The sequence below is a fragment of the Cicer arietinum genome, chromosome 4 (assembly GCF_000331145.2).
Source record: "Cicer arietinum cultivar CDC Frontier isolate Library 1 chromosome 4, Cicar.CDCFrontier_v2.0, whole genome shotgun sequence".
In the NCBI taxonomy this organism is placed as follows: domain Eukaryota; kingdom Viridiplantae; phylum Streptophyta; class Magnoliopsida; order Fabales; family Fabaceae; genus Cicer; species Cicer arietinum.
Genome location: NC_021163.2, coordinates 62460566 through 62471905, shown reverse-complemented (window position 1 = coordinate 62471905; position 11340 = coordinate 62460566). Strand labels below are relative to the sequence as shown.

Here is an 11340-nt window from a genome sequence, read left to right as displayed (position 1 = left end):
TTTTCACAGAAATATAATTCCATAAATAAATTGAATAGAATTGAATTTCCACCAACAAAATCAAAATTAAAGTACAATCTAAAGAACACACACAACAACAAAAAAACAGAGTCCAAGAGTCCCCCAATCCCCATATAAAAAATCAAATAATTCTCAAAATTTTCCAAATAATTAAAAAAACAAAAAAATTAACATTACTATCGAAGATTTCACTAAATCTACAATCTATATAATTCAACTAATTATTCATTGAAGATGATGAGGAATTTCAATCTTGGGTAAAACAGAAACACGAGGCTTCTTCATCATCACCACAGGGTGAGGACTCTCAACCTCGTCTTCTCCGACCTTATTAAAAACCTCCGGAAAAGCCGGGATGTTGAGATCGAAATCACGATGACTGACAGTATGTGTGGATCCCACACCTTCAGAAACAGTTACAGCCGCACCATGACCGCCTTCGTAGTGACAACGTTTGTGTCCACCCAGAGCCTGTCCCGTCGGAAACGACTTATGACAAATCGAACACTCATGAGATCTAACACCACCGCTTCCCACGGCAGTGTTAGCGGAGCTAGTGGTGGCTGCCGACGAAGTTGATTGGTCGTCGCCGACGGTGGTGTGTTTCCGGTGACTTGCTTTGTGTCCACCAAGTGCTTGATAAGAAGGAAACTCTTTGTTACAAACGGAACATTTGTAACTGAGTTTGGTTGTGTCACCGGAGGAACCGGTTGCCGGTAATGAGTAAAAATCGTGGCGGTTTGTGTTGCCGCGAGCGAGCATGATGAGACAGAGAGCGAGATACTCTTCTTCGGTGCATGAACGTGATGAACGCTTTGAACGCTTTCGTTTTGTCCATGGTTCTTCAGGGTAACGAAGAGTTGGTTCATTGAATGTGAATTTTGGGGTAGTGGTTGTGGGTGAGTTAAGAGCTTCTAGAGCCATGTTTTGGGTATATTGAATTTTTTGAGTTATTGTTTGTGATGAGTGAAAAGTGTGTGTGTTGATGTGGGTTTATAAGGAGGTTAGAATTTGAGGGGAAGTTGCGTGACAAGTGGTGTGCAAGTAAGCGCGGTGGGCAAGCTAATTTAAGTAATTAAAATAATATAATACAGTTGGATTTTAGAGTGGAGCACGTTTGGTGGGCAACTGTGAGTTTAAGTCGGTCAAATAAAGTGTCAGTGTCACTATATGGGACTCAAGTTATTTTTGGGTTTTGAGTTGGGAGAATAAAGTGTCAGTTTAATCTAATTGTGTAGAGTTATTGATGTTAATCTAAATCAATGAGAATAAGGTATTGACATTGAGAGAAGTGGAGAAGGGACTGAGAAAGAACCAATTTTAGGCGAGTGAAATTGGAAGGAAGACTAATTCAGAATTCAGAATTGAAAATCCAAGAGAAGGTTCTAGTCAAAATTGAATAAAGTAGAAAAGAAAGGTTCTTGTGTTTGTTTATTTGAATTGATTTAAGAGGGGTGTAAGTAAAGTGAAGAAACGCGGTCACAGATTAGGATCTGATCCATCCACAGCAGCCGGCACGCTAGTTAGTAACTAACAACGACTTTTCCTTGTCAACAAATTTAGGGGCCGACCTTTAAAAACAACACTAGTACTATATATTCATTTCATTTGCAACTTGGATATTAAGTAAATAGTTAGTCATTGCTGAATAGATTCATTGCTTATTATATGAATCTGAATCATATTCCCATTTCGAATTCTCACGTCATATATAGGATATACATAGTATTAAGAAAACTCTTGGCAATATCTCTTTTTCTTTTATTAACTCTTATGGGAATGAGGTTTTATTACGTGCAAAACGACTAAGGTGTTTGCTTGGATATAAATAAAGGGGAAAATATGAAATACTTTGGTGTTTGCTTGGATATAAATAAAGGGAGGAGAAACTGAAATACTTTTAAGTTTGTGTTCAGATGGTGTAACAAAAATAACTTACGTATTAATTAAAAAATTTCTCATCCACCAAAAAAAAATACAAAATTATTAAAAATTTCATTTATTTCATCTTTTGAATCAATCATGTCTCAACTTTTCCCCCTCTATTAAAATCTCACATCTCGCATTTGAACTAACACGTCATTAAGTAAAGTCTAGTTAAAATTATTTTAATTTTAGGATATAATATTGGTTTGGTAATTGAGGTGACATTAAGAAGTGAAGTAATAAAGAAGTTGCAGTTCAAATTTCTCTCTCAATAAATTCTAACAATATTAACAATATTGATTATTAATATTGTCTATTGAAAAAAATATTGTTCTAATTAAAATTCAAATTACTCAAAAGATTGAAACTCGTCGACTACTTGAGTCCACGTAAATTTTATGAGATTCGTCTTAATTTCAAATAATTGAAGAGTGTGTATTAAAAAAAGTTTGTTAGAGAATGTACTAATAGCATTTTTTCTAATATGCTATTAACCACTTGAATTCTATATAAATTTGACTGGACCCATCTTAATTTAACTAATTGAAGAGTAAGTATTAAAATAAATAAAAAATACGTTAGAAACTACAATGATTTGATCTAGTAGTAAAATAATATATATTGAACGTTTGATATTAATTAGATGAACAACTACAAATTATTTTATAAACATTTAGTGAATCCTAAAATTTTATCTACCTTAGACCAATGCACCATCTCTCGTCTTAATTTTTATTTAATAAAAATGTATTTTAGATAATAACATTTTTCATATATGAATTATGACAAATGCAAATTTTATATTAGAAAGACATATATAAATGGTAAAATAAAATTGATTTTGTAGTTGATACAAAATTGCATCACGCATTTAAGAGACAGGCACACGCCATCAGCATTTGGGCTGTGGTATGGTTTGTTACACGGTAGGTAATTTGAAAAAGAGGAAACAAATCATTCATTACACATGGGAGAGTTTTCTTGTTGGGGTGTAGACTCTCGTCACCAAGTGGAGTAGACTTATAGTGGCATATTACATGTATGTTAGTATAATAATTTTAATCTTGATTCTTTTGTACACTTTCTCCTTACATTTTTTTTTTCCATCTTATTATCTCCTTCCCTTTTTTTCTATTTTTCCTTCACATGAGTTGGGTGATTTTTACACTAGCAAAATTGAAAAAATAGTGTATTGCCGATCCATGTTGCTAACGATATTCTTCTTCCATGGTCTTCACATAGCATACATGTTACATAATGCCACGACGAAGGTAGCTTAGTGATTTTGGTTATGAGATTTAAGTTTTATAATCTAATTTATCAATTATTTATTTATGACATCACATAAATTTTAGAGATAAATTAATCTTTAGTTAGATTATATTAATGTTGAATCAATTTACAATAAGTTAATATGTTGCGTCATAGAAATTTATAAAAAAGACCCTTTGAAAAGACGTTTTATAATTTTCGATGCTAACAATTTTTATGGCAAATATTTATTCGGGCAAAAAGCATTTTTACTTAAAGAAAAAACTACACCAAAAAGGCTTAAGTCACTGCTTACATATAGTGTGCTGCAGTGCTGGTTCATTTTTTTAGCCAACCAGCCAAACCTAAACAAATAATGTATTACAATTGTGTTGGATATAAAAAATAGGCTAAATTACATCTGTGGTCCTTTAATTTAATTTCAGGTAACGTTTTAGTCCGTTATATTTTTTTTTCCGATTTAGTCCTTTATTCCTAAAAATATCAAATAAAGTATGAAAATATGAGTTTATTTAAAGATTTGCGTTACAAATTTGATGAAATTGGTTTTATATTGAAGAATATAATTAATTTTATGAGTTTTGATTGAAATTTTTTTTGAATTTTTGTATAAAAAAGGATATCATTGTTGAAATTTTAAAACATAAAATATCAAATTGTCACTTGAAATTAAAATAAAGGACCAAGTCGGAAAAAAAAAAAGATAAAAGACTAAAACGTTACTTAACATTAAGTTAAGGGACCACGAATGTAATTTAGCCTAAAAAATAAGTATCAATTAGTTTTTAAAACTAAATAAATATCAAAATGTTGTGAATAATTAGATTATTTGATGGATGTCAACCTTCTTATACATCAATACCTTTAATGGTTAAAAGCTTTTCATTATATGAGTTTTTATTTTTATTAGTTTTTTCTTTCTTTTATGTAGTAAATACTACTTAAAACTAACGTACAGTTGCGATATTTTGAGTTTGAACTTGAAATATGATATTTATTCTAACAATATTGAATTGTTCAATAGAGATAGAACTTACTGACGCTTTATTTTAATATTAATGCATATCTTATAACATGTTCCTTCGATTGTATATAAATGTGGCAAAATAGCTAGCTCGAACGGTTAGAAGCTTTTCATTTCATTGGTTTTGATCTTTACTCAATGTCTTTTATTTTTTTTCTTCTCTTTTTGCAGTATACACAACTTTAAATTAGCATTCAACCGTGAGGTTTTGATTATGAATTCGATATAAGATATTTAATTTAATAATATCGAATTTTACAATAGAGCTAAAACTTGCAAACTCTTTGTTCTCAATGTTAATGCATCTTATAGTTGTTCCTTCAATTTTTTGTCCTATTCTTTTTTTTCTCCACTTTCTTTTTCTCAATCTATTTAAACATATTATTCAAAGATGGAACATTTTGAAAAGAAAAAAATATGGAACATTAAATTGTATTTAGGGATGGAAAAATAAGTAAAACTCGTCAAACCAACCTGTTTAGCCTACCATTTTAGGTGAGTTGAGCAAAAGATTTGCACTCACATATCTAAGTTGGCCCGTTCAATTTAACCCGCTGAAAAAATAGGGCAATTATGAGGAAGGCGTTGGTCCGCTAGGTCAAATAAAAAACTACTATTTTTCTATATTATTTTTAATTTGGTGTATTTTTTTTTTATAAACCTAACTAAAGTAAAGAGAACACTGACTTATTAATTAACCCACCCCAAACTAAAAAAAACTTAGTTATTAAGTTTTGATTCTAGTTTATACTATCTTCTTTCACTCAAACACAACACATCTACTCTAACATTTTGCTCTTGCAGTCTGTATTTGTGTCACCGGTGCGATCTATGAGACTTGTGTTATTTTGATGGTGGCTCTATTTGGCCATTATAAGGTGGAAATAGGTCATATTGATTGAGAGGGAGGTTCTATGACCTAGTCTATAAGACTAGACCAAACTTTTTTATTTAGATCATATCAAATATTTTTTTTTAAGTCTATTTAACCAAAAATGTCAAGTTAGAGATCACTGAAAATGTTTTTTAAACCTATCATATTGATTTCTTAGTTATCTATAAATAAATTATTTATTATTATTATTATAATAAAATAAAGTTTTACATATTATGTTAAATTATAAATTTACCAACATTTTCTCTCATTTAAACATACTAATCTAGTAAGTTTTTAATATATTTAATAGTATTTTTATAAAAATAAAATTGAAATAAGATTTTATATAGTATTATTTTATCTAAAAAATTATATTAGATATTAAAATAGAATTTATATTTATTAATATATTAATTTATTATTTTATTTATAAAAATTTACACCGCTCAACAATTGAATTGAATGGTGTAAACTTCTTTAAAAAAAATAATTAAGAAAAAAATATATCTAATTGAACCTTATAAATAGGTCTATGACCAATAATAAATTAGACTCAAGCTTCATATTTTTAAAGTATACAAAATTCAAGATCTTGCGAAGTTTAGTTGAGCATAATGTATTTACACCCCTCTTATTTCACACTTCTCATCTATTTATAGCCAATTTAGAGCTACTTAGATTGCAGAGTAGATGGTTGGCGAGCATAGCAGAGCCGTTTTATAAGATGAAACAAAATCCAAAGAAATTCAAGTCCAATATGAGAATAAAATTACAATAAAAAGAAACTCGTTGTGCCAACATTATTTTCAAAAGCCCAAAATGAATCTTTTGATTGAAATAACAAAAACTAAAATAGATGAACTCTCAACAAAATGTCCTTCAAAGGCCCAAATAACAAAAACAATTGAGAAAATAAAAAAGTGTTTTTTCTCTCATCTTCAAAGTTCTCAATTACACAAAAATATATATATTTACATTAGTCAATTTAGACTTATCAAATACACATCCGGATTAGTGAATCTGAACGAGATTCGGGGGTTTGAGAAAAAAAAAACTTTCAAAATAAAATTATTCAATTTTTATAAGAATGGACTAAAATGGTCCAAATAAAGAGTTTTTTACTTGACACCCACCCCCAGCTATACCTTTCAAATTATTCAAATTTTCTAAACTTAATTTTACATTTTAAAACTTTCGAATAAGATGAAATTTTCGAAATAAAAGTTTTTTTTTAAAATAAGGACATTATTTTTTTTTTTTAAATTTCCTATTCCAAAAAATTTTTATTTCAAAAATTTCTTATTCTATTTCAAAATGTCTAAATTTTTGAAATTTTATTTTTCAAAAATTTTCTATTCTTAGAAGGCGAGAGATATAGGTGGAGAGTGACAAGTAGAAAACTTCCAAATAAAAGATAGGGTAAATACCACCCGTGCTCCCTTAACTTAATTTCAGTTAACATTTTAGTCTTTTATCTTTTTTTTCCCAATTTGGTCCTTTCTTTTAATTTTAAGTAACAATTTGATATTTTATGTTTTTAAATGTCAACAATATTATCCTTATTTTTTGCAAAAATTCAAAAAACTCATAAAAAATTTCAAACAAAACTCATTAAACTAATTATCATCCTCAATATAATGTAATTTCATCAAATTCATAACTTAAATCTTTAAATAGACTCATATTTTCATCTCCAACAACATCAAATAAAGAATGACAAATATGAGTTTATTTGAAGATTTGAGTTACGAATTTGATTAAATTTATTTTATATTACAAAATATAATTAATTTTATGGATTTTGTTTGAAAATTTTGATGAAACTTTGAATTTTTGTAAAAAAAAAAGGATAACATTGTTGACGTTTTTAAACATAAAATATCAAATTGTCACTTAAAATTAAAATAAAGGACTAATTCGAGAAATAAAAAAAAGATAAAGAACTAAAACGTTAACTGAAATTAAGTTAAGGGATCACAAGTGGTATTTAGCCTAAAAGATATTAACATTTAAAAAAACAAGCCTTGGATTCTCCAAAACAAACAAAACAAAAATTGTTCTTAAACTCTAGCTCAATTGACAAATGTCGATATTGTTAGGTCATACGTTTTGTTCCGGATTCAAATCTTATTAGAGTTAATTATGGTTGAATTTACCATCTCTTATAAGATTAAAAAAAAATCATAAAACAATAACAAAATTAAAATTTGTTTACTTTGCAATTTTTATTTCATTTTTTATATGTATTCTTTTTAACGTCAAATTGGGATTATGCATTTTTTAGAAATAAAATTATTTTAATGTTTTTATTTTTTTTTAGAAACACATATAATTATGCATTTCAAAAAATTTACATTTTCTTATTAAAAATGTAAAATTAATATAAATTTTAAAAATAAAAAATATCTTCATTAACAATGAACCCTAATGTATTTTTTTGTCCCAATTTGTCTCCCACAGTTTCTCCGTTTTTCCCAATTTAATTTTAACCTAACTTGTGAATTTTTAAAATCTAAAGAGAAAATATACATATTTATCATAAGAACCTCATTTCAGCCATATAGACACAACAATGGATACATAAAATTAGTACTGGTTGTGGTTATGGTTATATTGTATTTTTTTTAGTCTTTCTTATGGAGATAACATATAAAATTGGACTTTATATAACATACGTCTTCTCTACAATTAGCATTTATTGAAACATAAACACAGAAATCGTTCAAAAGCAACATTGTTAATGTGATTCAAATATATGCTTAAAGTAATCAAAATAGTAAGCTTGAAAAATTAGTTATTTTATAAAATTAGTACATGCAATTTAATTAATTAATTATTTTATAAAATTTAATTGATTAATTGTCAATTACACTCCGTGTTCTCTTTCTATCTTTTTCTTTGCACTTATTATCATATTATTATTTAAACTATGGTTGTCTTATAGTCTTACGTGCGCGTCACTTATTAAGGAATGGTCGTTCTCGGAATATAATTTTATTCATTGAAATAAACACACGTAAGTGCTTAATTTGTAAGCTCAAAAGAGACGCATGCTTACTAATGCTTATTACTTACTTTGGAGGTCGCTGGGTAAATAGCTGTAGGCCTATAATCACTTCGCTTAAGTGCAAGAAGCAAACACTACCTCTAAACTTTTATATATATATATATATATATGAAAAAGCACTAAAGTAGTTATAATTGGTAGATGAAAATATAACCAAAAACACACCCACAAATTCTCGGGAGTTGTTAATTACATAACATAGCATATCAAGGGGCGGATGTTGCTTGGGACAGGGGAGCCGCGGCCACCAAAAAAAAATATAGGTAAAATAATTTGAATGTCCTTATTAAAATTTAAAAATTATAATAATATTTAAAATCCTAAATCAATATCTTCTCCTCTTCCTCTCTCTTGCGCCGTTGCTGCTCTCTCTGCTAACTGACCTCGCCTTGGTCGTTCATCAAAAACTCAAAAGGTTCGGACTTCAATTTCGTTCATCATCAGAATTGATATTTAGAGTTTGTTTGAAGTTTTGTTTGGAGTTTGAATTTCAATTTTAGATTTCAATTTTGTTCATCATCAAGATGACATGATTTCAATTTAGATGTTAGTGCTGATTTCATGTGTTGATTTAGCTAATTTATTGAATTTCATGTGCTGATTTTGTTGATTTTTGTAATACAAGGTGTTCGAATTTTGTTTCCATTTAATTTTCACTGAAAAATATTTTATGTTTCCTAAATTGATTGATTTATTGAATAAGATATACGAAATTTTCTAGCAAACACTAAAGGCTTGAGTTTTTTGAGTTTGCTTAGAACAAAGAAACATAAATAATGACTGCCTATTTTAGAATGCAACTCTTTGTTTTAGAATGCAACTTTTCGGTCAATGCTCGTCAATATTTAAATTTGAAGAATTTATCAACTATCCAAGAATTATGCTCATGTTTGGTTGCAACTGAAAAGGCGCAAAATGTCTACTTGATTGATCGACTACTTCATTTTATCGTGACTATTTCAGTGTCCACTGCCAAAACTGAAATATCTTTTTCATCAATAAAAATTATTAAGTCTAGGTTAAAAAATAAGATGGAAGCTGACTTTTTGGTAGATAGCATGATAGTTTATATTTAAAGGGAAATTGTTGCAAATATTAGCTTTGAGTCTATTATTGATGATTTCAAGTTAATTAAAGAGCGTAGAACATTACTTTAAAATATTTTTAAGTCATGTAGTTAAATTATTTGATACTTCACTTTGTGTTTATTGCAACTTAATTTTTTGCTATATAATATTATTTGTATATTTGATTTATACATTATATTTTTGAGTCTGTCACCCCAAACTTTTTAGTCAAGCTGCGCCATTGAACATATCACTCATACAATTTCGGAGATTTAAACACCAAAAATTAAAATCATAACTGAAACTATTATCTTTAGTTTTGATCCACGTCCAAGATATTAATTTTATCTTCTGAACATGAAGGGTACAATTGAAATCCTATTTTTTGAAAATGGAGTTGCTCATTTTCCATAAGGACCACACATAAGTCATTCAAATAGAACTTTTAGCTAACCCCTTTCCTCACGGAACATAGATACATAAATTGGTGAAAATATCATTTTTTAAGCCACATCACATCATTTATGATCATAGATTTCAGGTACAATTGTTGCACCATGATATCTTGAGGCATGGTGTGACTTAAATAAGCGTAAAAAGAAAATTATAGTTCATTAAGTTTTGGACCAAAATTCTATTTAGGGGACCAAAACTGGGGAGAAATAAAATGGGGGGACTATTTTTGTGATTCAGCTAAAATAGGAGGACAAAAACTACAATTAAGCCTTTTTTCTTAATATTGCAAGAGCATATCAGTAGATTGGTTGCAGGAGCATATTAACATTGTTTTTATTTATTAATTTTGTTTTGCTTTGTAATTTTGCATATCAATATTGTTCCCAAGGCAAAAGTATAAGGATAATGACACAAGGCAATAGTTACAAGAGTCAGAAAAAGAAACTATAGACCCAACAAATTTTTGACTCCTAATGAATTAGAGAGAGAAAAGTTGTCAGTTGAGGAGATTTTATCTCTTCCAATGTTTAAGGTATGGATCTTAGAATTTTTAGGGTTTGAATCCAGATATGAGAATTTGTGATTTGAAGATGAAGAAATTATGGTTGAAGACGAAGGTTGTTGAGTTTTTATTAAAAAATTTGGGGTTGAAGATGAAGATTATTGAGTTTTAATTATTTAATTAGTTAATTAATTAATCACTTTTTAATTAGATAATCAAATGATTAAATAAGTTAATAAAATGAATTTTAATTTTAAATATTAAATATATTCTAGTCAACAATAATTACATAGTCACCATGTGTCACTTCATCCAAAATTAGTCATATTACAATTTTTTTACTAAAAAAATTCATAAAGGACTATTTTAAAGTTTGTTAGAATTTGCTTTGGTATAAATAAATAAAAAATTACGGCGACTAAAATCAAAACGAAACATATTTGCAAAGATTAAAAACATATTTAAATTTTTTTGTTAATATATGTAAAATGATCAAATGACTCAATCCGTTTAATCTCATCTCTCTCTTTGCCAACCAAAAATACTCTCAAATAGTCTAGTCTCATCTTTCTCTATGTCAAGCTCAAATTGAAGTCATCACTCTCTTTATCTCTTCTCGCAAATATTGGATTTGAACCCTCTAAATCAAACTCATATTGCAATTGTTAGTGACAAAAAACTTATACAAAAAAAAAAAGAAGCCATAGCAAAACAAAAAAGGGCACTAAAAGTTGGTTCAATCGAAATCATTCCATCATGACAAATGTCCAAAACAACACAATATCAAAACAATACTCAAATATAATTTAAATCATACAAAACTATACAGAAGTTATCCAACATATACATATTAATAATTCCTACACAAATAATGGTGAATAAACAAATAATGCACAAGTTTATTCTTCTTTTAAGGATCTACAACAATATGCGTACTAAGCATGAGAGAAAATAGTAAAAACATATAATGGTGAATAAACAAACAATGCACAATACTTATTGAATTGAAATATTACTTGTACCTACCTTATAAATTGAACATTTTTCTGAATATAATAAGGGCCAGTTGAGCATGACATTAGTATATGAGGTACACTTTAAATTTTTATTTATTTGTTTTTTGTTTAT

At 28.1% G+C, this 11340-nt stretch overlaps 1 protein-coding gene across 1 annotated transcript; it reads right to left on the bottom strand.

The window, feature by feature from the left end:
* On the bottom strand, positions 1 to 1056 carry LOC101488755 (zinc finger protein ZAT10). The gene has a single exon (XM_004498950.4). The coding sequence runs from the start codon at positions 943 to 945 to the stop codon at positions 247 to 249; it is 699 nt and encodes a 232-aa protein (XP_004499007.1). The 5' UTR covers positions 946 to 1056; the 3' UTR covers positions 1 to 246.
* Between the last annotated feature and the right edge of the window lie 10284 nt (positions 1057 to 11340).